The 27,168-nt window shown below is 42.5% G+C and overlaps 1 protein-coding gene across 1 annotated transcript; it reads right to left on the bottom strand.

Annotated features, from left to right (window-relative positions):
* Window positions 1-620: 620 nt before the first annotated feature.
* LOC118338916 (aryl hydrocarbon receptor-like) lies at window positions 621-26,708 on the bottom strand (the record flags this gene model as incomplete). Its single annotated transcript, XM_035676377.1, is given in 10 exon segments — window positions 621-2,796; window positions 2,902-3,043; window positions 3,742-3,851; window positions 3,955-4,148; window positions 4,319-4,446; window positions 4,557-4,671; window positions 5,314-5,403; window positions 7,059-7,165; window positions 20,232-20,422; window positions 26,168-26,708. Coding segments are annotated over 10 exon segments (2,937 nt in total). The 3' UTR covers window positions 621-989.
* Between the last annotated feature and the right edge of the window lie 460 nt (window positions 26,709-27,168).

Raw genomic sequence — 27,168 nt, 5'->3', positions numbered from 1 at the left:
GGGATATATATATATATATATAAAAACCTCATTTTTCCATTGTTTATATGTGTATAAGTATGTATACTTGGGAAATAAATGAATGTCCCTGGCTGAAAACAAGGAAGTGATTCCCGTCTGGATTCCCTTATAAAAACATATTTCTTTGGCTATTTGGATTTACTTGACCGATCCTCCTAGCTGGCTCAAGCTCCATTCTGGTAAACGCACTTGTGGCTTTATACTTCATTATTATTAATGTTATTATTATTATTAATATTATTATTATTATTATAGTGTATCTTCTCTCAAAACTGACAAGCAACAGTTTTTAAACATTACAGACTGGACGAAGTGTATATATGATACAGGGAGATATAAAACGTGAGTGTATGTATGAGAGTGTGTGATAGGCACTGATACAGGCAAACTATACATGTGTTTTGCCCTTCTGGATTTGTTGCAACAGAAACAACAACATGGCTCGGCTTTACTCTGACAAGTAAATGGTAAATAGACATATTGAAAAGATAGTGATAAATAAGCTGTAAAATTAAATGCGAGGAGAAATAAAAAGAGAATGCAAATTGATAGAGGCATCTTGATATCAATATGTTTGGTTTTCAGTTCCTCTTTTGTTGTTTTTTAAACATTTCTGTGTGCTTTTAATTTTCTTGTCTTTATTACACTGAATTAGTGCTAAAACAATTAGTCAAGTAACCGATTGTTTTGATAATCCAAAAAGATTTTGTGATTCTAGCTTCTCAAAGAATGTGCCACTTTTTGTGTTTCATATCACAGTAAATAGTACATCTTTTGGGTTTTGAAAGGTCTGACAAAACAAGCTACTTGAATATGTCACTTTAGGCCCTTGGAAACAGCAAATGGCATTTGTTACTTTATATCAACAATTAACTGATTGATTTGGGGGAAACAAAAGAAAATGGTTAAGATTGAAAATACATTGAATTATGGCCTGAAAATAATGATTTCTCATTCATTTTCTCCTTTCATTTTTCATTTCCTGTTATAACTTTCTTGCTGGTATCCAGCCCACAGTGGGACATGTTTACTTGTGTCTGTCTGTGGCAGTCCAGGTAGTGCTGAATGCTGAATGTGTGCTCTGACGAGGACATGCAGGGCGGGGCAGTCAGAGGGCTGATTTTGGCGTTCTCCTGGTTGATGGCTGATGTGCCCACCACAGGCTCGCTGTGGCTCCACTGGAAGTAGCAGGAACCTTGAGGGGGACTCTGATCCAGAGACATCTCAGCCCCCCTCATGCCCGAAGACCCTGAGAGAGCCAGGACGTCACCTCCTGCCGGGTTGGAAGAAAAGTGCTGGTTGAACATGCAGCTGCTGTGAGTAACTTCCTGGCCGCATGCCAACCCTCCCTGCTGAGAGTGGTTCAGTCCGGTGACACTCCTTGGCCAAAGGCCAGCACGTGGGAATGTTTGGCTTTCTGAAGTCTGGCTGTGGCATGCTGGCATCAGCTCATGTCCGTTCTGCACGATGCCAGCGTGCGGCAGCTTCTGCGGCTGGCTCTGTGGCCACTGCTGGACCTGGTGGTTATGTGCTTCCAAAGAGGGGCTTTCTTGCAGACATGCTGTGGCAAAAGGGATGGGAATATTAGAGGAATTAAAGTCATTGCAAGGAATCAGGGGTGGCAACAGGTCTACTATGCTGGGTGCTACATTGTTTGGTTGTTTAACAGAGCTCTGCAGCTGTCCATTTGCTGCCATTGCAGGAGCTTGCAAAGTGTTCTGTGGACACATCAGCCGTTGGCCCGACTGTGTCTGTCCAGAAATCCCCTGAGGGCAGCCCATGTGGCTGATAGACGGCTGCCCGCAGCATTGAAAAGGGGCCGAGGCATGAGCTGAGGCGTCAGGGAGGGTGAGCTCTGGGAGCTCTATCGATGGGCTGAAAATGTCCTGCAGCTGCAGATGCTGGAGAGGGGGCAGGTTGGTGTCAGTGTGGGACAGTTTCTGGCTGCTGCTGAATATCTGAGCAGAGTCTATTAAGCTTTGCCCTGTAATCATCGGCCCATTCATTGTATCCTGCTGGTGAGCGTACATACCATTCATTGGCGGGTAAGGAGGATCAGGGCTCGGTGTCTGAAACAACTGTGGGTCAGTGGCTGAGAGCCGGGCAGCCTGAGTGAAGGGGCCCTGCTGGTCATTGTTGGCTGCTGTAAGACAGCTGGGGGGGCTGCTGCTCATACAATCTAATCCCTTGTCCTTGAACAAAACATTATCAATGTAGTCAAATATGTCATTAGAGAGGATGCTGTCCAGCTCAGAACTGACATTGTTCTGCTGACCCTCCTCCTGACTCAATCTCTTCAGGGTATTTTCCCACTCCATCAGCTCTGTATTACCAACGTCCAGATTCTGCAGCACCGTACAGAAGTCGCCATTTTGAACCATTTTCTCCAGGTTGTCGATCACAGTCATCACTGACTGTTTGGCCTCCTCTTTCACTATAGCAGGGGCACTTGTTGTGGCTGTCGTAGGCCCGTTTTCCTGCCAGGTGTCACTGGGAACGCTGACCAGGGCCCGGCTGTCCATGAACACCTGATCCACAGGCAAAGGAGGGTCCACTGGCTGGGTGTAGACTGTTTCGTCCTGTCTCATGAAGCAGTCCACCAAAGAGCCAGGCGTCACATCCTGGTGTTCGTCACTGTTACTAAACATTTTGTTGAACTGAAACTCTGCGATGTCCACCGTGGGGCCGGTGTTGTACAGGACGGCCTCTCCTGTGGTCAAACTGAAGGGAAGCTGCAGCCTCCTCTGACGCAGGTATTCCTCCCCCTCGGCGTTTCTGAAACAGACCAGACAGCAGTTTTATTAGAATAAGCAAGAGAAGTTGTCGAGGAGGTGTCATAGTTTTTGTGCAACAGAAGTTATTGAAGGATCAAACACTCACACTAAAGCTCTCTGATATGCGATGATGAATTCAGGTCTTCCATCTTTGTAGAATAGCTTGGCGTTGGCCTTCACCCACACCCAGCCACCCGACTTACTCAGGAGCCTGAAAACAGTCAGACCGCTCTCTCCCGTTTTAATCACTGTGATAAAAAGACACAAACAACACACAACATCAGGAGATGCTTTAACTATTACCAAAAGGTAACCTCTTCACTTTACATATACTGTCACATACTGTTCTTAGAGCTTTACTAGAAGTGGAACTGAAAATATTATGTTTTCATTGAGGATAGCATCAGGGAGAAAAAGGCCACTGGGACATTAAAATCCCGATGGGGAAACTTGAAGGAGCAAATTCCTTCCCAGCTTTAGATGTTTCTCGACTACAAGCAGAAATTCTAATCTAACTGAAAACTACGTGTAAAGCTCAGTGGGTTACTCAAAACATCAATCTGGGCAGTAGTTAATAAGATATTTCACTCTGGAAACTAAGTGAGATCTTGTTTTGGTCAAATATCTAAAAAAGAAATGTAAACCCAGGACCTTGTTTTCCTTTTATAGTTATTTTCTGCATACAATTTTGAAATGGCAAAATATTTTTGGCAAATGGCATTTTTGGAAAGAATTAGTTTGACGTGTACTTAGATTTTTTTAGTTTAGCCCATCTGCTAACATGGAGGCAGAGGCTTTATGACCTATACCGCAGTCAGCCACCAGGGAGCGTTTGAGATGTTTTGGCTGTCTAGCCTTTGATATGTCGATGGTTGTTGCATCTCCATCATATGCCAGATAATATAAATATTTAATGTAAAAGTCATGTTTCAAATTGCCAACGTACTGCGGATGTGGTTGTCGGCGCAGTACATCATATCAGCTGCATGGATAAACTGGTAGCCAGAGCCTTTCATACACAGTTCAATCTCTGAATAGCCCAGAATAACCTTCCCCCTGTAGAGAGAAAAGACAAAACATTAGGTTTCTGTTGCAAACCTGTTAAAAAAAGTCCATGCGCCAAAATAATAAAGAAGAAGAATGGAAGAATTTGTAGCACCTGCTATCGATGCCCATGGGTGTGAAGTCCAGCTTGTGCTTGCTTTGAAAGAGGAGCATTTTAGCTCTGATCTCCACAATGGCTGGAGGCTGGACAGGCATAGCAATGCTGAAAAGACCCAGCTGAAGTTTGTTACATGCCCCGTTGTCCCTCTGGCCATGGAGGTACTTCAGTCGCCCCTGGAACTTCAGAGCCTGGTTTTAAAAAATAAATAAATAAGATGAGTAACTTTAAAGGGCTTGGAAACAGTTTATCAAGGCACAATAGCTTGTTGTGTGTTAGTTTCACAATGACTCCAATGGAGATGATGTTCAGGTAATTAAGCCACATTACAATGTAATTTCACTAAAAATACTATTCTAACCAGAAAGCCAGAGGAGTTGTCCAGGAGGCAGCGGAAGCGACACACAAAGCTCCTCTCCAGGAAGGAAGAGTTCTCTGGGGGAAGCTGCTCAGGACTGTACATCACTGCATTACCACAAGCCTGCAGGGCTGAGAACGCAGGGAGAGATCAAACATTACACATCAGAACCATTTACCTGAACCACGAACCACTGATTTAAATTGAGTTTGAATAAAAGAATGCTTTACAGTCTCCTTACCATCTGTGCCGTCGGCAGCCGCTGGGGGGTTTAGAGCAAAGTGAAGCTGCTGTCTGAACATGGCCCTGTCGTCAGTATGGATGAGCTCAAACACACTCTGATGAACCACGTCCGACTGTGGGCAGAGGAGAGAACACGTCACTTAGACATGAGGTGTATACCAATTCAGGCTCCTCTGACAGTGACAGAGGCAATATATTCAGCCATTTTCTAACTGATGCATACGTCTACGGGACATGAGCTGGGTCACTGAATGGTTTGACATCCAAATGATATGAATTTATGTTAGACAGCCCTCTCCACCACCACTTCTGTTAACTAAAATTTGAACCAAATTTTGAGTAAATGGGCAAAAGAAAATGCACCACTCTCGTTAAGGAGTTGGTTCATGGAGATAAGCAGTAGGTGGCGCCAATTCTTCAGTCGGAAAACCAAAAGAAGAAGGCGCAAAACAGGATGGAAATATGAAATTTCTGTTTATTTCATGTATTAATGTGAGGAAGGTTTAATCAGATCTGTGTGCAGCAATCATTTATTTATTTGGAAAAAGTGCTTCTACCTCCCATCAAGTGCTCTCTTTTGGAAAAGGATAAAGGATAAACCCACCTCAAGATAGCATAAAACCTTTTTTGATCAAAAGCTGCATTCAAATATGCTGATGGAAATAGCTACTGACATAAATTCAGAAACCTTCAAGTGTCCAAAAGATGAGTGTTTGGCACTTAAAGAATATTGTATTTAACATGACTTTACTCACCTGATGAAAGCCCAGGTAGTCCTTGATTGTGGGAGAGACATAAAACACAGATCCCTCTGACGTGACCACTATCACAAACCCGTTCAGCGCCTGCAGAGGGGACAGACAGTCAGTAAAGAATACAGGTCAGGTATGTTACTAACACAAGACAAAGGAGGCATATGCGTATCAGCTTCACATGGCAATTGTAATGGACACAAAATCACACTGCACACCTGCTAAAGAGAGCAAACAGTGTAAATCTGGGAGTGGAACAGTGGGTGGTAAAAAGATTTCTATCTGCAACTTTTTTTACACAAAGTTGTAATGTTTGCTGCTACCAGAGTTTACAGTAAACAAGGACTCCTGGTGGCAAGGACAGCTCGGAATATGCTTCCACTAGCTGTGAGTCCCCACAGAAAAAACAGGTTTGGCTTGAAAGCAGCATTTTACTATTCAACTTTCATCAGTTTTTAACTGTCAAAAACAAGTACAGATTAAATCCTGTTCTGCTGAAATTTAAAAAGATTTCACTTTACATTGTGAATGTTACATTGCATGTTTGAAATCTTGTTTTAGCTTAAGCCATGCTTTCCGGGGGACACTGAATTGTAAATCCTGCTGCCTGTTTATAATCCAAAGCATCGTCAACAGCTGCTGTTTCTCAAAGGCCCTTTGTGTTGCCTAATCACCGCCTGTTGTGATCATTATAGAGAACAAAGTGTGAAAATGTCCCTGACAGGTGAGCATCAATAAACATGGTGCAGGGCACTTGATGAGCACAGGTTTTGTTAAGAGCCACAAAGCGTGGCCGAGCTTTGGCAAGAGGCACCAAGACAAGCAGCCTCACCTGTCATAACTTCCTCCTAAATGGATAGACCTGGATTAGCTCGACACAATATGACTAGCGCACAAATAAACACGGTCTGACAGTGCATCTGTCCTGCTAACATCAGGCTGTTCAGTTATCAATCAGTCCGTGGGACTTTTTCTTCAATGTGCAGAAGCAACATTCATTGAAAGTGTTTAAAAGGTGTATTTAAGCAACGGCTTTGATCTATTACTCTGGTAGTCGGCCTGTGCTCTGTGGAAGTTTGTGCTCTTTGTTTGCTGTGATCGTGCCATGCAAATGCAGCATAAATAACTCAATGTTATCGAGAGAAAAAAACCCAAAATGAAACTTACTTTCATTTTGTTTAATCTTATTTAGCAATTGTGTGTAATACTGTGTTCTGGAAGGGTGTACGGAACTCAAGTGGCAGACTGAAGTGCCTGTGAACACTGCCTTTTATATAAATAGATCAAATATGCATTTACAACAACCTGTCATACATGGTTCTCTTGTATGAAAGGATTACTGTTGTGTTGATTACTGTACTGTTTTTTTTTTACATATTTTTCACTGAAAAATGCAAAGGATCTTTGCTTCCGCTTGTTTACTAACTTTATATCTATATGAAAATATGATTTCCACATGAAGGAGTGAATTAAGAAGTCAACTAATTACCTAACTTTCAAACATAAAACACAGCTTAAGGCAAATCTTGAGTAATCTTACCGTCTGATCTCTGGCACTGCCTTTACACAATCTAATTGTTGTTATATATCTCTGTCACTTCTCTATTATATTGTGCTCTATTGTTCTGTAGTATGAATGAATGAATGAATAAATGAATGGATCAATAAAAATGTTACAGAAACATGACCCTTTACAAGCAGTGTGTCTGAATGGGTCTTCTTCCCCTCAAGGTTAACTTGTCTCGTACCTGGAGCAGCAGATCCCCCTCAGAGAAGCCTGCAACGTCCGTCTTGTCCCCGTTCTGCCGGTTCAGTCCGGGAAACATCAGACTGCTGTTGCTGTTCTTCATGGTCGCTGCACAGAAGTTGACAAAACAGAAGAGCAAGGTTAGCAAAGTTACGCTGTGCATCCCTCAGCTCAAATCCACTTGCCTGACTGACAACAAACATGATCAGGAATTAAACTGATGAGAGGATTAGGTGGGGGGCACCGGACCGCCCTGAAGGAAAATGTTTCATTTCTATATGTTGGTCGTCCTTTGCATTAGTTATATCTCTTTGACCGAGATACAGTTATTGCTGAGATCTGGGAATGCTCCATCAGCACTGGAACCGAGTCTCTTAAATCCTCAACACAATAGAGTTGTGTGACAGACCCACTGTACACAAATCCTCATAGACCTAATCGTTCTTCCCTAGAAGAGCCCCAAGGAGAGGGAGATATTTGAATGGAATAGCATTAGAACTGTCTCCTTTTTCAAGGTCCCTTTTCTTTCTAGACACTTGGAAAAAGGCCAGTTCACAAAGCTGCAGTCCAGTCCAGCATTCCTTACTGTAACAATAACGTTCTCTTGATAATATAATGGAAAATGCTACTGTTTATTATTGTAGTTGTGTTGAATCAGATGGTCAGCAGGTCACTACAGTTCATTTCTACAACACTGTTAAAAACTCCTGGTTCAAAGGGACTTCCTGTAATTTCAATACATTTTCAAGGAAAACACCTTTTACCTCCTCTACTGTTCATCTTAGGCTGTGTTCAGACTGCAGGCCGAAGTGACTCCGAGCTGATTTGTTCATGACAGTGTAAACAGCACACTGAATCTGATCTTTTCAGTTCTGATTTAGGCCATTTTAATGTGTGGTCCAAATCAGATCCAGATCTGAGCTATAAATCAGAATTGAGCGCTAAGGCCTGCAGTGTGAACGTAGCCTTATTACTCTTTTCTTAGACTTGCTTCTTTTCAAACATCACTGACTCTTACAAAGTAGAGAGCCACAATCAAGACAGACCGTACTAAGGAAGATATACAGTCATGTCTGAAATGTGGCTTTATTGCAATAGCACTGAATAAACAACATGTCTTGGCATTTTTTGAGTCATAAACAACTGCAGAAAAGTTACAGAGGTTCTATTTAATGTATAAAAGCACAAACCAAACACAATTTGTTAGTGGCAACGAATGACTGGTCTATGGGTTAAAAACTAACTGCCACTGTATATTCAGCATAGTGCAGGGAAACAGACAATGGGTCTCTTATATAGTTTACTTAGCAAAAAGTCACATGACAGTAACATCAAATCTTGCATCTTGCCTGAAGACATACGGTATGTCTCTTTTACACATCCCAGATGCACAGTGCAGTGTGTGTAGCTGTTCATTTGGAAGTTAAAAAGTCATATAAACTATTTAATGGCTGAGAACTTGATTTGTGACCTTTGCCTCAGCATGTTTAAGTTTTAGATGAGCACAACAGGTTTATTCTCTAAGGGCAATAACACTCACTGGATTGTGTTGTATATATAATTAGGCCACTTATAAGGCCTGTCCACCAATCACTGTACTTCGACTTGTCAAGTGATTCCCACCTTCATCCGTACCATATCAGAGGTCCTGTGACCTAAAGAACCAGAGGTAACAGGACACCACTGGCTCTCATTTGAGCTCTGAGAAAACAAAGCCAGTTTAGAGATTTCCAGCTAAGGGCATTTCACAAAAACTTGGCAACCTCTGTCTTGTGTTTTTCTATTCAGGGAGGTGTATGTGATACCATTGTTGCAAACTGATGAACAAACTTCCAGTGCAGGCAGAAGTTGCATCATTGTAATACATATTGGCATGTCTAAGTGGGATGACAGCCTGCACAAAGTACAATACCTGTTCGGTCCCACTGCTTGTTTTGGCTTTACCTTTGCGTCTCCTGCCAGTTGGCAAAGTCACTCAGTCCCGGCTGAAAGCCTTCTCGCTGTTCATCATTATACTCTGGGCAGCCCACCATGTCATGTCATGTTTAGATTGCCTCTCAAATTCAGAAGAGTTATGCTGTTGTTCTAATATGGGTTCACATGGGAATCATTTTGCATGTGTATTTTGAAACAGCTGCTGCAAGCTTTACGTCTGAATACGATGCAAACATATGCAAATAAAAGTATAAGTTAGCCGTAGCTAACACACAGCAAGAACAGCATTTTTACATGGCTGTGGCAGCACTTCCTGTTACATTCTGACAACTGGTTATCAGAAGCTTGATCAATTTAAGATCTATCCTGAATTCTTATGGCTAGCTATATTTTAAAATGTAAATCTGCACTGAATTATATACTTTATGGCATACTGTAACCTTTGTGTGTGATTGCTTTTGCTAAGCAGACCACATTTTTACATCCCTGCGGCTGCACTGTGGACCACACTCTTTTATGAATCTATAAATAATCTAAATGTTAGATCATGAGTGTGCAGCAACAGCAGAACAAAAAAGTGAAGCTAGCTATCTGGCTTGAGTCGAGCTGCAGTTGTTGGTCCCCTGCCAGAAGACAGGTTTTCTCATTGCTGGAGAACTGATCTGGCAGCCTGCATATCTGCACACACGTAACACATACACCGAAAAAATAACACACACAAACACACTCAGCCCTCTTGCATCTGCCCCTGGGGGGGTTTTGTAAGCAATAGCCGACAAGAGCGCTTCCCTTATCTGGACGGCCACTACAGGAAAATCCCAGGATATGGCCTCTCCCAACCCGTCCATGCAGTCCTGTCACGCAACCTCTTAAAGGAGGGAAGGGGCCCCTGAACACTCCTCCTGAAACCCAGACACACAGATCCTCCCCGCCCCTCAGCTACAACTCAGACAGTGTTTACACAAACACCCAGACCTGCACAGCCTGACAGTCACACGCCTGCACCACACAAAGCTCACACCTGACCTGACGCACAATGCAACCCGCGCAAACAGCCACTATTAGCATAAAAATGAGAGCTACATGTGCAGCCAGTGCAGGATATCAAAAACAAACCATCAGACAGACCAAAGTTAGAATAACTAACCCTAACCCATATTAAAAATAAACAGATGTGCACACATTCACACACAATTCATTCTTACTGCTTCAGCCAAACATAGCCCATGCCACTTTAAATCTGGATTATCCACCACATCCCTAATGTCGTTTTTTCTCCTCCTCAGTGTTTGCGTGAGTAAAAGGGCCTCTTTGTGGCTGTCTGTTTGTTTTCATACTACTATTCTCCCCTCATCTTTTTCCGCTGCTAACAGCGTAACAGCCTAACAGTTTACGGCACTGCAGAGTTGTTCATGTGCACTTAACAGTTGTTCATGGGGCTGCGGGAGAAATATGTTTAATGATACTTGGCCAGAGAGCTTGACCAGAGGTTGGAAAGACATTCCTGTAAGTTTGTGGGAGGCAGTGCAGGGAGAGAAACAGATTCCCACCAACATCAAACATGACGCACCGCCTTCACAGCAGGGCAGGAAAGGGGTGTTCACATGTGACCAAAATATTGTTGCACAATCCCTTTTTCAACAGTTTGATTGATGTCTTTGGATTGTATCTGTGTTGCAGATAGACACTAAAGCCACATTTCTTTGTTATAGCATGAGGACTGATTCACAGGTCAGCGTGGGATTTTACCAGCACTAACACTAGATAGATGATTGTAGTGCTAACTAGACAATGCATGTTCTGTAGAAAACACAGTGTGAATGCTTACAGCTAAAATAATTTGTACAGCATTGCTGAAATTGCAGTAATGAATAGCCTGAACAATCTCTTAACCCTGTCTGCATAAAACTGGAAACTTGCATGAAGCATTCACACAGAACAACTGGCTCTGGAAACATAGTAGAAAGCACAAATAAGCCCAGCTGACCAATTAGAGGCTTGCAGTTAGCTCTGATAAATAGTTGAATAGCTGCAGTCCACTGTGGTGAGAGCATAACATAGAGGTGTCCCTCAGTTCAGTACTAAGATTCTTTTGTCACTGACTGTGTCGTTCATTCACTTTTTCTCTTAGCTATGCAATTGCATCAGCAGTCAAACACACTTCAGAGAGTACATTAGAAAGTGAATGCACTGGGATTCTTTCCTCACTGCTACTGCCTGTCTTCCCTTCAGTACTATGTTCAGCCTCTTACTGATTCAACCTGATATGTTTAGTTCAGTACAAAGTTTGTAAGGTTATAGCTCAGAAACCACTTATTTTGAACATTAATCACATTAGAATTGTTTCTGTGGCTTCTGTGGCCTTTTAAGAAGCTTTTAATGAGGAAGTAACATACTCGTGGATCACAGCTGACAATGATCTCAGTCACCAGTGAGGGGATCTCCACTGCTAAAAGCTACTGATTCAGTCAATGACAACAGTGGTGATTCAGTACAGCTTGCTACTCTTCACATGCCAGCTTCATATGGGGTGTGAAACAAATGAGATTCATGCTACTGGAGAAGAGCTGCAGCTGCCCTGACCAAACCAGAAGCAGTTGCTAATGCAACTTTCCATGCAAACATTAACAATTGTGTGTGTTTGAAGGACAAGAATCAAAACCCTAGGTCCCCAGGTGTGGTGTCTGATGAGGACGCAATCCTGCGACACCCATGAACTCCTAGACAGTGGTAAGTTTTAAACATGTGATTACTGTAAAACCCAGATCAAAAGAAAGAATGGAACTCTGGCTAAAACAGCCCCAATAACATATAGCATATACTAAACATTGTTACGCTGCTCTAAAAGCTTCTTCCAAAACAATACTCTTGGAACCGAGGTGTAATTTGACACCAAGAAAGGCCACTTTTCAGCATCAAACTGTAGCTTCCTGTTTCAGAAAATAGGCCATTATAGGATTGGTGAACTGCAGAGCGTGCTTTTGAAGCAGGATTCACTCCAGGCAAACATCCCTGTCACTCAGGGAATGAGGCAGCATTTAAAGGATTTGGCGTCTTTTCATCATGGGGTTATTAAGTGAAACACAAAGAACTATGAGGGGCCGGACTTCTTGTACACGCAATCCAGCCTGACTCAGTTAAAGTAAAGACAAACAAGTTCAAATATAAAGTAGTGCTTGAAACACTGAATAGTGGTGAAAAATACAGGCATAACTACCTTGAGTCTTTGGGCAGTGTTCACTATGCAGAATGGGGATAGAAAAATACATAACACACAATGAAAAATAAAAGTAAACCTAAACACTAAAAACCCCTAAATCTTGTAAATGCTTCAAGTTGAACTAAAATAACCTTTGTACACTGTGTCTACTTTAAAGTATTAGCATGTGGTATAGAGTTGGGACACACTAAAAGAGAGAGAAAAAGGAAATGCTGTCACGGGTTGGAAGTCCGCCAGATTCGGAGTGAGTATAAAGCATGCCAGCAATGCATAGGGGAATATTATCTTGATTTGAAAACATTTAGTTCCAGTAGATCCTGTACAGAGATCTCTGTTCTCACGCAGATGTGCAGGAAAGGGCAGTGCTTGCAACAAATAGCAGCCAATGAGCTGGGTCACTCGGTGCACAGGTTCAACCTCCCATTAGTTGTTTGATTAATGTCCCCGTTTACTTCCAGGACTTTAGGGGAAGGAAACAGCATCCAGTTTTTTCAGGATTAGACAAGTGTCATCTCGTTATGTCACAAGGAAAAGAAAGAAAAAGGGGCATGCAGCTTTGGGTGAAAAACAGAGCTTTGCACAGCCGGCCCAAGGCTTATTATCCATATAGAGGCAGTGTTTCGCAAGAGCATGCTGCTGGATTTTAAAGGGTTCTTACAAAATTGGGGAATGTATGTTGTTTTGTTGTATGTATGTTGTATTTTGATGTTCATTTGTGCATTACATTGTGGCCACGTTGCTTGTTATCACACCTTCCACCACTGTTTATGGTCCAGAAGAGCCTTGAGACAGCCCTGCAGCTTTGAAAAGGTTTTGTGCACTCTAGCACAAGGCCCACGAGCAGACCTCGATGATCAAAATAAACAGTGATTATATACTATTCAAGACACAATGTGTGTTTTGGTGCTGCTGGTACGGGAGTCTGGGGGCATCTGTTTTTTAATCAACACTGAGCTATTTATGGCTGTCTGGGCTCTTTTTATCAGCTTGAAAAGTAACATCAACGGTTTCAGGCTGGGCACAGGTTGCTGTGTTAGGCGTGCCTCGCGCAATCTATCGCTAAAATGATCTTATCAATCTCCAGGAGGTCAGTCAAAGAAAGGGAGGGAACAAAGTAAGGCAATAGTCACATATTTGGATGTTATCATAAATGCAAATTATAATCAACATTAAGAGCTAATTTACTGTCCTGTTTAACTGTTTACATTTTCAAATTCCTTCCGAACCCTGACAGGTTTGGATCATAGTCCCAAAATAAATGTAATAATACATCTGCTGTGTTTCTGATCCCCCAACCAAGCTTTGAGTGGGACGACAGCTGATTTTGGTTGGGCGCATAAACAAACAACAGCATTTTTTGGAAGACTCTAAATGTCACTGAAAGCCTTGGTGGGCGAGCTCGGCTCCGGCCAACAGAGGAACCAGAGAAAACGTGGTTTGGGTATGAAGGGAGATGTAGCGCTGTGGTTTAAAACTGGAGAGACTGAGAAGAAACCTTCCAGAGAATGGAAATTGGAAAAAATGAAAACATGATTTAATCTGTCTCCCAGCGGTTGCTTGCATTCTCACGATATAGTGAAAGGCGAGTCAGGAATCAAGAGCCGACAGGCAACTTCTTCTGTCCCCTCAGTGAGATGTCCTCCTCTCACATATTATGATACTGAGCTGACAGGTGAATTATGCTGAGGTTTTAAGTAAAACACACGTCTTTCAAAAAGAAGTATCCTCATAATGAGCCCATTGGGATTCAGTAACAAACAAGACTGGGCTTTCCCATACAGATACTCTCTCCTCTAAGCTGCAAATGTTTGCCAGGACTTAAAGTATTGTTTTTACCTCTTTATTCCTTCTGTTACACTGTTATATGTACGAGTTTGTGCATACATGGTTCAGATATCCCAAATACCAAATTATATCGAATTATAGCACATGATACGGTGTTACCACATCAACTATGATTGCTAACAGGCCCTGGATGTTTTCAATGAGCTCGGAAAGCCAGTCCACATTTTTCTCAAATTTCTAACAGCGTCACACAAATATGTCAGCAGCAGCGAGCCACAAGCCTTTCAAAATATCCAGCGCTGCCTCATAAAGTCACGCTATGAGGCGAACAGTCCAGCACGCTCAGAGGGATCTGCCATTTCAAGGTGGCCATAAATAGCCTGTTTCATTATCAGCTCTTTAAATCTCACTCGTTCCCCTCGAAATTGCTTATGTTTGTTCTCTTTTCTAAAGCCTTTTCTTTCTACCTAACGATTTACGGGACCCTTATCTTAAATTCTAGGCATGTCCCCACTCGAGCACCCATCCCAGGCTTATGTTTTGACTGGGATAAACCCTGAGAGTAGACATATAGCAAAGACTCTGCTTGGAATTCCATCGCTGTATACAGCCATCATCTGTCCAAACATTGTGCAAATTCATCTGGTCCAACTTGATACAGATGACTGAACTGGGGCTGACATTTAGTTGGAAGTTTAGAGGTTATCGTACTGCACAGCTGTTGCAATGTGTGTGTATCTTTAAATGTGTCTGTTTGCTTTCTCCACTTTCTCACAAAAACGTATTTTTGGTGAAACGCCTGCTGACTTGGTATTACATGTATGCACAGTGTAGTGTAGAAATATTAAAACACATCAGAACTTTGCAGCTATGTATGTCTTTTCTGATAAGGGCAGTAATTAGACAATGACTCAGGCCATCGTGTCTGTGAAAGTGTTTTTTTTTTGTCAGTAAGCCAGAGCATTCTCAAACATTCCTCTAAGGTTTCCTCATCATTTGATCCCGTTTCTCTGTCTTCATTCCTTCACATACATTTCCTTAACATGTGAATTTAGTAAAAGGGAAGCCTACATTCACTGGTAATCATTTAGTGAGTTGCACTGATGCTTATGGTGCACTTTCTTTTAAATAACAATCAGAATTCACTCTGTTATGGAACAGATCTAAACCCATATTATAGCACAAATCTGCATCTGGCCACCTGTACCAGCTCTACCACTCAAAGGCAACATTAAGACATTCAAAGATCAAAATGCCACACTCATCTCACAGTCTTTCCACATTTATCTATTTGGATGATTTCAGTCTTGCTTAAACAGGTCTCCATACTAAGTAGCTCTAGCAGTTGTGTGATCTAATCAGCAGCAGCCTCAGTAATTCTCCACCAGTACAGGGACAAATGAAGTGTTTAAAGAAATCTTTGTGAAACATAAAACTAGCACCTCCAATTACTTTAATGCTTATTTACACTGGCCTAATATCATCAAATAACCTCTGTGCTGAACATGTACTGAACACGTAATGAGCACTGTAATTTATACAAACCACTGACTCCAGTAAACACTAGTCCTGTGCCATGAGGGTTTTATTTATAATATTTATCAATTCAACTTCTGAACAGTAGGGGTGTAAGAAAACATTGATGGGCTGCATACAAAAGTAAACCTTTTTTACTCAGATTTTATGAATATACTATTAAACTTTTCCTAAAATATATATCGCCTTGCTTACAGTATCGCAATATAGCGCAATATCATGATAACATCTGTATCGTGATACCTATCGTATCCCCAGATTCTTGCCAATACACAGCCCTAATGAACAGCATAACTATAACAACTATGTTCTTGAAAAGCTCAATAGATCATCTACTAGTTTGTATAGATTGTAAATCTGGATTAACGGATTAATGTTCTGTCTGTCATTAGAGTAGCTGCAACAAGATCACCTCTAATCTCTAATCTTGCAATTAGCCTAATTTCTGAACCAAGTCTGAGAAATCAAGGCTCTGGATGGAACCAGTAACTAGTAACCTGTCTCACTGCACCTTGATTACATTACTGAAAGTAGATAAACAAAACACTGAGAAACACGATGCTGCAATCCAATACCACCTAAAAAAGAACAACACACTTTTTTGACTTCCATTGTACACTTATCAAACTGCCATGTCATCAGTACAAATACGATCCCTTTCAGCAGGACTTTTCAAAACACTTAGTTGGCGTAAAGTGTCATGAGACACAAAAAGAAAGTTGGCATGGCCGATACTGCATATTGTTATTGGTGTATCACATGTCCCATTCGTGTCAGTGCCAATAGACAACTTAATCTCTACATTCTACTGCTAGTAGAGACTCCAGTATGCAGTGTAGTTAGCTACAATTTACCACTAAACCATTATTTTATAATGTACATTTGCATGACATTAGTACCGCTTAAGAATCCTTTCACTTCTTTTGCACAAACACATACATTCTTTCTCACACTTCTTCAAGGAGTCAAAGTTGAAGAATTCATTCTAATTTTATTCAGTTTACAGCCCTGGTCACCACAAGAGGGAAGAAGCCTGTCATGTGTCTAGACCCAAACTTGACCCACATCACTGTGTCAGTCTGAATATCAGTAATCCAAGGCAACCTTCACATACATCAACCATAATGCAGTTAAATGTGTAGTCCATTGATTAAGTATTACATTTCCATAAAGTGGGCTCACAAGAGAGAGACTGAAGAAAGAATAGTGACAGCAGCACACTCTAAGGTCTGACATTTTAATGGCTAGTGTGGCTCAGGCTTCAAAAAAGTGTGAGCCTAAATGACTCAAAATGCCATATTTTCCCTGGCAGGAAAGCGCCAACATATTTGTAACTGCATGTTCCCAGTTAGTAACTAAAGTGTTCGGTTGAAGCACAGATTATTTCATTGTACTTGATGAACTCCAGAGCCACAGAAGGCTTTATACAACTGTTTTCACAGGCTGTGTAAAATTGGCAGTGCAGTAATGCGAGTGAGGTGCAGCTTGTATTCTCAATATGCTCATAATGACTCAGATGCCAGTGTCATGAAAGGGCCGTGAACACACTGAACCATCTATGACTATCAGTTTTCCCGCAGCAATGTGAACTGCTGAATGAAAACATACCATAGACGTTCTCTTACTGACATGCTTCAAACTCCTTAATGCTCTTGAGGCTACAACATACTTCCTGTTCTTCCAGCAAACAGCCTGCTAGCAGCTATTTACCGAGTGGTGTGTCTTGATCTCAGAAAGCCATAAATATATTGAAGTGGAGGGGGTGTCTTCAGCCAATAACTCACAGACTCTGCTCCCAAGCACTGAAACATAAATATTAAAGGAACGGTCCTGTAAGCAGCTCATTAGCTATAACTGGATTGTTGTATGTGTATCTGAATAAATGAATGAGTAACAGAACATTTAATCAACACTGTGTTTCTGGTAGCAAAATGAAATAAACATGTAAAGCGGTCAACAGTGAGTGCAGATACAGTGACAAAGCAGCAGCATTTATGAGGTGATGGGTTGCACATGGGCAGTGTGATGTGACATGTGATTTAGATCTTGCCCTCCGCTGCTACGGGGCCCAGACCGTTTTCAGTGTGCCTGATTACTGCTGATGTCTGATGAACTGAAGGAGAGGCGTAGTAGGAGTGTAGTAAGGAAGTGTCAGGGAGAAGAGGAGTGGCATAGACACTGAGAGATACCTGCAATGTATACAGCCGCACAAAGAGGGACAATAAAAATGGCAGCTCATCAAGTCCTCTACGACTGCCTGAGGAGAATGACTGGAGTTTTTTCAATAAAATTAAATCATATTAAGTCATATCATAATCAAAAGCAATTCAATGTTTTCCATGTGAAATTAAAGTCAATAGTTTTGGTTGGGGGGAAATCATTTCAGAAGGCTTAGTGATATTGGAAACAGAAGATGACCCAGTGCTGCAGAGAAAGTCAGCAAATGTCACTGTGGCGGAAGGATGGGTGACATAAATGAGGAGGGCAGTATTCTGGGATTGGTAAAAGCTCTGGAAAATTCCAAGAGCAGTTCTTGCATGGACAGCTGTTAAACTAGAACTCATAAACAACAGGATCTGAGGCAACAAGCACAAAACTTTATACTATACTCTATTCGTTGCATCAGATTTCTAAAGCATCGTACACATATTGTTCTCTTTTACACTGGCATAATTAAAATGTCTAGGGCTGAGACTGCAACATGTACCGCCATTGGAATTCAACCTTAGACATGAGATTCAGTCTCTTATCTTCACTTTAATTTTCACGTACTCATCGGGCACTGTGAAACCAGGAGTGTGTGTGAGGTGCACACATTCTCACTGCATTTATCACTACCAGTTTATGTTTGAGGGACGGTATTTGCATAGTTTTAGTGTCATTTACATCTGGCTGCAGGTGTTTGATAGGAGCTTGACATGACTCCACTGATAATCCACATATGCCGTCTGTCCATATATACTACAGTAGAGGCAAACCATGCAGAACCTACCTTACATGGAAACTACTTTTTTATGGGTTATTTGAATGATCGATAAACTCTGTACCTGAGAGATTACTGTATCTTTCAAAAGCGTAACGACATAAGCTGACCAACTTTAGTCTCCTCTTCATAAACACATACTATACATTCTTTCTTGATAGCCACCAGCGGCATGAATCACGCTTAGAAAAGAGCTGTCTGCATATTCTATCAACAGATTTACCACTTCAAGCTTACTTAAAGCAAGTAATCAAAGCTGGAGGAAAGTTTATCATAGGTTATAAAGTTGTAAATGTGTGTGGAAAGTTTATGGAAACGACTATCTGAAATGATGGCGCAACTGCTGTACTTCAACCTATCTCACTTGCACAGTAAAAAAAGTAGGCAAAAGGGTGTGAGAACAAGCAGCACTGGAATGTCACAACTCCTCTGACTGCATTAACGTGTCCATTCATAATGGATGTTCACACTGCAAACAACTTGGCTAACAAGAGAATTACAGTCTGCAGCTACAGACTGTTTACATTTTCTTTTTTTAGTATTTCACGGGGTTGTCACTGCGGGCTCTTGTAAAAGCTAGCTGTTTGATAACATATTAACAGGTGCTTACTAGGTTGCACTAAATACATTATAGAAGGATGACTGCTATTATGTACTACTACCCTAAGTGGTAGTACATTGGTAGGACAGAAATACCTGTATGTCCAATCCTGAATACAGTTTGAGCACAGGTAGGCGGCTGCTTCAGTGCAACTCCTTTCATTCTTTTATTGAAAACACATCCTTTCTAGAACTTTTTTATACCAATCACTATGTAGATTAGACTAGTCTAAGCCATTTCATTTGTATTTTGCTGGCTAGCACAGAAGTCACTAATCCATCCAAGATTCCACAGGGTTTTTGTCCACAGAGAGCACAGAGTTAGTGCAACGTGTAGAACTGCAAGATCACAAAACAATGCACAGAAAATGCACCGAGACAAGACACATACACTCTAACAACACCAGTAACTTACTCAGCCGTCCATCTGCCAACACCTCACCTAAAATGTCTGTGTAACTCAAAGAACACTATCATCTGCAGCTCTTGGAGATGTTATATGTGTGAATCACATATAATTGACTCACACATGACTCATCAGGTCTCCAAAGCCAAAGCGAGGATGTCTGCGAGTTTAATTAACTTCCTTTTTGCTTTGTTTTCTAAATGCTTGGTCTGTACGTGAGAAAGTCTGATTGATGTTCTCTTTTGTTACTCTGTATGTTGACTATCAACATACACTGAAGACTTAAATCTTGAAAAAAACATCTTATACTGATTTTTCAAACTGACTGTTGTTGCTGTTGCTTATGGACAGGGTGGAGTAAGGTTACAGGTATTTAGGATGTGTTGTTTCCTAAAACCAGATTCCTGCAGGCTTCTCATTCCTGCCTTGGCTGTCAAGTGCCAGTAAATTTGCATATATTGCTCAAAAATCTGTTCCAACCATTGCGAGAGCTGGCCTGGTTTCCTTCATCAAACTTTAATTCTTCGTAACCCGCCCTACCCAAGCTTGAATCCGTATCTTAATCCATGTAGTCTAAAGTCTTAATTGCTCAAGAGGATGGATATAAAGCAATTACGAAACAATGCCTCAACTAAATTTCTATGCAAGTGAACTATATTCATTCTAAATTAGCAGTTATAGGTTCTAGTATTGGTATTAAGGTTCACACCTTTGAAGTAGCTCTTGACCCTCAGGTATCCCACGCTGAGGCGAAGGACCGACAGTTTGTCCAGACGAGAGCGAATCTCCTCAGAAAAGGGCAGGAGGTCCGTCAGCCGGTCCAGCTCCCCGTTCAGCCGATCCCTGTGGCGCTTCGAAGGGTTTGATTTAACGACTTCATTACCTTCAGTGGGCTTCTTTCTGTGGAGCGTGAAAAAAATAGAGCCGGTTATCTAAGTGTTAAATCTGCAGTGATTCTGTTGACTGATCCCTGCCACAGCATGCCGTCTGATGTGGGGTGCACTGTGATTCATAGCCATATTCACTTTAGCAACAGCTTCAAACCTACTCAGGGGGGAAAAAAAGAGACAGCCATATATGCAACTAATAAACAGTGCGGTTCAGGTGAGTCAGCAGTACACCAGCTCCTGTGATGAGCACCAGATCCAGGAATGCTGTCAGAGCCTCACGAGAGCTCTAGTTGTTGATTGCAAACAGGATCCTCATTTAGGCTGGAACACAGTAACAGTATCACAGAGACGGATCACAGACTGAGATGGTGGAACCTCACCAGTCCAACAACACACTGACCTGCCTGGCCCCATGACACAGCACCGCGCTGCAGCTGGGGCCTTCCAACTGCACTACCATTCTGGAAGTACCGCACTAGGAATCGAACCTTTAGTCTCAACGGGACATCCAGTGGAGATTGGGTAACGTAGAAGCATTAGAGGCCAAGCATTAAAAAGTACGATGCACTTATTTTCACTTCTTCTGTGTTGAGACACCAAAATATCTCCAAGCTAAGGAGGAGTGATGGGAATGGGGAACTGGTTCCAGTGGAGAACCAGAATCCTAAGCCACCAAGAAATTCCTTTTTATCAATGCAAGCATGTTTTTCCCACAGTTGTGCATGATGTCAAACTAATGTATGCTGCTGGGAACTTAGAAGAAGAAGAAGGAATCCTGGAGGAGAGGAAGACACTGTATTCAGCCACAAAGAATCCGACCGATAGGCAGAATCAGTAATGGTATTAGTATCAATAAAAGGCCCTGCTAAGGATATGTTGAGTCAGCCAACATGTTATGTTATGGCGGGTTCATGGTCTAACATGAACCCGCCTGTATGTTTAACTCAGACTTTTAGTCAACAAAAAATATGGGAAAACTGGATACTTTTTGGAACTGTTAAACAGTGAAAACTACCTAGCTACAGTAACTATCGGCTAACTTGAAAACAACAGAGTGGCGTAAATATAACATTGCTACCACAAGTCATTCCATTGGCTGCTTATGTAGTTTGTCAAAATGGAAACCACTTTTTTAGCATGACAGCAGCTTTATTTTCTCTGCCTGACTTTCACTTTGGGGGCAGCCGTGGTCGAGACCACCCATGCTCAAGTGCAAAATACAAACTAACTGGATTTTCTGGAGATACATGTCATTACTCACAAATCAGACACACATGCTACACTGGGAGTGAGACCAAGTGAAAGGGGGCAATGGGGACGACACACAACACCACTGTTGACACTCCTCCACTACACACCTGCTGACAAATACAGTACAGAGATAGATGTGTATTTGATCACAGCATCTCACATTCATGCCTTCTTAGATGAGGGGATCTTATACATAAATAAACATCCTGTGAATAGTGCTTGATGTGTCAGGGTAGTGGTTCATTCTAATATGATTCCAATAATAGATGAGACATGATTACTATCAATGTATTGTAAGAGCTTATGGATAACCTCTTAAGCAGGAGGAGTGTTTCCCTGTATATATTTAGGAAGAGGAGCCAATTCTAATCACATTATCGTTCAGCGTCAACACCTTATCCAGGTCAATTATCACCACGGCATAGCTGCACTTTCAGGCTGCACAGTCTCTACCGTTCCCTTCATTTCTCTCTTGACTGAAACTGTGGTTAATGATAGGCTATAAAATGTCCTCCTCTGCCACTGAATAGTCCACAGGGAATGCAGCCTAAACTTGATTGCTGGCTTCAGACCCGAGCCGTACCTTCTCAGAGGAGCGGGACTGATCTCACTCTCAAGAAATGCCCAGTGGAGACAAAAGCCAGCATTCAGAACTATTTTTCCACCTTGATTTGCCATGGATCACGGGGTTGAGCAGCAGACATCAGGACGTTCATTGTTGGAAAGGGGGATGTTTTACCTCATCCCTCCATTTCTATTTGGACTGCTTATCTCAAGGGCAAAAGAGTGGAGATCTGAACCCAAACAACTCTGTCTCAGAGCCTGCCATATTGACACTGACATACATTTGTCTGCTGAAGTAGGTGGAGCATCTGCCAGATCCAAAAGGATGACTCAGTGGCTCAACAGTATGAGAAGCGTGTTTTCTATACACGTTTGGCTGCTGACAAACACAGACTGCAACTTTGGAAGAAGGATAGTTTACAAAAGCAGGCTGGAGCCTGCAGAGAGCTTTCCAGACAGGGGAGAAAATAGAATATGGGGAATGCTGCTCTCCAGTTGCATCATACAGCGCACGACAATACAAAGAAGCAGCACGAATGTGCACAAAAATCAAGAACAGATACAATGCAATCCAGAGGAGCTTCAGAGCTGTTGAGGGGCAACAGCGGGACACAGCAGGAGTGCATTCAGCAACCTTCTGGACACACAAACTATGGATGTGCAGCAGCGTTTGAAACGTGTGCATACATACAGCAGAGAAGTGGATGCAGAGGTTTCTATGAGAAGTGAGAAGGCCATTGAAAGCACCATCCTCTGGGAGGGAGCAAGCCACAAACTCTTCACAGCCAGCTGTCAAACACTGGCTTCAGGTCAGGTCTGCACCAAAGTGTTTAAACGCTCTGGGACTGGTTGGGGCTGAAATCTCTGGCCTGAGTAACGCTCTTCTGTCGCACACCACGCTGGTTGCTTCCATCTTGTTGTCAAGCATGCAAAGGGTTTTTTGGAAGAGCGCGGGTCTGGGAAAAAAAAAAAAAAGAGTAGCCGGCCTTTGTTTACATTGCATTCATTTGGCAGACACTTCAGTACAAAGCGACAACCCTTTCCACACCCACACATCAGGAGCAATTTGGTGTCTTCCTTTAGGGGACTTTAGGGACAGTCGGGGATCGAACCTCCAACCCTACTCTTACTGGCCTTCTATTGTACCACCTGAGCTCTGTTTTACCCTGCTCCACCATGCACACATTAACTGATAGTCGAGCAAAGCTTCAACATAAACAACGACCTTACAGTAAAATACTGTTAGCTGTTAGCTGCACACTCGTCATTTGGGCTTTATGTGAAGCTCATGTGCATCATTCCTATAAGAGTGTTACATAAAGATTGAAAACGTGTGTGTGCTGTTTATGAGGACTCTTTGAAAATGAAACAAAGGGCAAAGAACAAAGGGCAGCTTTGTTGCTTACTGGGAGTGTTTTGGTGTTGTGCCAAACCTCTTATCAGGACGTCTGCCTGGAAGTGTTTCTCACAATAACTTTACATTACTGTGCAAAACGATACGGGCATAGGTGACACAGGTTGTCCCTATGAAAAACTAATGAATAGGGGCGCTCTAAGGCGTAGAACTCAATCTAATATCCACATAATCCACATTCACACACACACACACACACACACACAGAGCATGCAGCACAAGCACTGCAATCAATCCCTGCTGCCTCTCGTCCTTCACTGGTCACTGTGGGAGACTACAGTTGGGGTACAAACATGGGCCTGTGACACGATGATGGTCACCAGTTTGGAATTTGTGCGTTTGCTTTTTTTTTTTTATTCGCAGTTAAAGCACATGACCCAGTGTTTAAACCATTTGTGTGCAGGAGGACTAAAAAGCTGTACGAGTGGAAGACGTGTCCTCTTTTAAACAAAATGCTGCGCCGAATAAACTTTTAATAATACAGCAGGATGCATGGCGGAGGAAACTGGCAACATGCACAGAGGGCGTCCGGGTAATAAAACAGAGAATTTGGATGGGCAGATCTGCCATGGAATGCCCCTGTGTAGTGACCACAGCGTTTTACAGTCGGGCTCAATGATGCCTTTGTGCAGCTGAGCCCAGCTGGCCGTCCAGGAAACCTCAGTCCTCACTGCACAGCCCCACATCTCCAGAAACACAGACGTCTGCACACAGGCCACCTTTTTATTTTGGGATTGACACTGGGAACAGATCACGATGAACAGATGCATCCACACGACACTCTGTTGACTCGTAGTGCATCTGTGTTATACAATATGATTTCAAATCAGTTATTAAGAGTGTTACAACGGCCACGTGTTTACATTACTCACTATGTAAACAAACCAACAACCTGTTGTCTATTGTTAATGCCTGTATTAAAAGAGATCAAGTTAGAAGCAATCGCAGGAGAGAGACATTTTGTGTCCAGCAGCAAAACTTCAGAAATCAACATTTACATATTCAGAGATTGTGGAAGGTTTAAAGAGGGGGAGGGAGGAGAGGACTGGGTAATGTGGAAATGATACTGTTTTGTGAGTAAAAAACACATATTATAGTTTCGAGCAGACAATTTGTATATGTCTTAATACATGTCTGGAGGGGGTCTTTAAGCATGAAACTCTGGGTCAGCTGACACCACTCTATTTTTGGTCTCCACCAACTCTTGAGAAAAAGACTCAGCTTTTCAGGAACTAAATGCTCCACTGTGTTCACCGGCCGGTTGCTGACTGCCTGTGTGACCCATGGAGGTATGAAGAGAACTGGATGCAGCGTTGGAGGCAGCTCTCCGTTCACTCCTATAAAAGCTGCTCAGAGGCGCAAAAAGCCACTCACCGCTACAAAAAAATGACCTGCACGAACGGCCACAGTGGCCATAGAGGATGCCGAGCTGGCTAACTTACTTGGTTGATATATTAATCATTTTTGGGGTTGAAAAGCTCGGAAAAAAACCTCCACTGTAGTACGGCCCATCCTTTCACAATGTAGCCCCATGGGAAAGTCTTTTCAGGCCAGTGTGCATCGTGATGGACGTCACTCCTGTAGTTCCACGGTCTGGCCACCATGTCAAACTGGCTTCAAAGGCCCGCTCTCTGCCTGGGGCTGGGTCTTGCTGCTCCACAGGTAGCGTACAGTGGGTTTATCACAAGTATTTAAAGATAGGTATTCTGATACTTAATAAACAAAACCAGTATTCAACACTTGTTGCAACCCCACAACAAGAGAGTCCCTCAAAATAGTGCGGTAATGCAGTAGTCAGACTGACCCTGGACCAGCTCCAACATTAAAATGCTGCTGTATGTTGTCACATCAACACTGGAGAGAGCCAGTGTCTGAGCCTCTGCTGCTGTTACTGGTACTCCTAACTAACTGTCCAGTCCCGGTTTGCTGCTGCTGGTTGGGGGGGGCAGAGGAACAGCACACACATCACACAGCCAGCACTGATCCCAAAACCATGAAGCGCGAGGCCGTATCAGATTACAATAACATACTCGGAGCCCGCGAGCCCTCGCCTCCCTCCGCCCCCCCGCCCTCCTCGGAGCATCGCGTGAGAGCAGCAGCCGACTCTCCAACTTGATTGTGATTAATGCGCGAGGGCAAGATATCCATGCCAGATCCAAGAGCTAGACACATTCTTAAGGTAGTCCACTGAAAGCGCAGAACCAAACCCAGACCGTAACCCCGAACACAAACCCACACAGCCGGGAGTCACTCGTTATTCTGGCGAAGGTTGCTTTTGAGTTATATACCTCTATAAACTTGACATCGGTCGGTTTATCTCCATTTTCTCTCTAGTTTGTGCTCACCTTCTATAACTTATAGCGCAGAGCATTAGTTAGGCTTTCGCAGGTGGCGCATTTTCTAGTCAATGGGAAAACTTTATCTTTAATAAAGACAGCAAGTTTCTCATATAAGAATAACCACAAGTGTATAAAGTAAAGATTAAAGCTCTTAAATCATCACTGTGTTCAGAAAGACATGTCTTACTGTCTGGGAGCAGGCTTCTTCCTCTTCTTGTTAGCGTAAGAGTTTCCCAACATGGTGTCACTTCGTTTAATGCTCAAAAACTTGACGTTAGGCTAATGTTTGTGCGGCTCATTCACTCCTTCGCTACAGAGGCTTCTTCCTTCCATACGGCGACAGACAGTCGGCGGTCCGTAGTTTGTTCAGCCAGTGAGTCAAAGTCCCATGTTAAAAAAAACAACAAAAAAAAAACAGCCGGGGTCCGCGCGGGTTTGCTGCCCCGCTGACAACTCCCGTGGGCGGTCACTGCCACTGACCTTGGTCGGCGGTGCGGCGAGAGTGAGCCCGTAGACCGAATGCTGCTCAGCTCTGAGACCTGGGGGGAGGAAAGGGAGACTTCGAAAAAGTTTGGCGTATGATTGAGCCTATGTCCAACCCCCACCTCTGGATAAACAGCGCAGCCTTGTTATTATAATTCAGAGTCACTGGAGTTCGCTGCTTTTCTCTTGCACGGGGCGTTTTCAGGAAATGTGTATGTACAGTCTGTCAGAGCTGCGTTTTAAGGTGGACTGGACTCTTTGTGAATATCACCTACAGTATGTTCGCTTCTGCTTTTGTAATATGCAGATTGTGTTGGAATTTTTTTTATTCAGTTCGGAAAATATGTTCTTTGGTTGAGTTTTCTGACCACAGCAGGAAATATAATATAAAACCTTCCCTAATAGCTTCCAATATATATATTACCATATTTTTGTAACTCCCTATAATCTGGCTCTGCTTTCCACTTACTATACTATACCTGAATATCATACTGTACAGCAGTGGTTCCCAACCTTTTTCCTTAAGGGTCCCCCCCTATATTTAATTTTACATTCAACAGTGAACTCAGTAACTGCAAGAAGTCTGTGTAAAACGAGTGGTTTGGATGAACTCTGAGCAGATTATTTTCTGTTTAGGAAACATTTTATACAATTCTCTGTCTGTATTATGTTAAGAATCAGACTCACTCAGCTTCGTTTTTGACA

The sequence above is a fragment of the Morone saxatilis genome, unplaced genomic scaffold (assembly GCF_004916995.1).
Source record: "Morone saxatilis isolate NCDOM2014 unplaced genomic scaffold, NCSU_SB_2.0 Contig5, whole genome shotgun sequence".
NCBI classification, from domain to species: domain Eukaryota; kingdom Metazoa; phylum Chordata; class Actinopteri; family Moronidae; genus Morone; species Morone saxatilis.
Note: the sequence above shows the minus strand (reverse complement) of the source record. Positions and strands in the feature narration are given on the sequence as shown.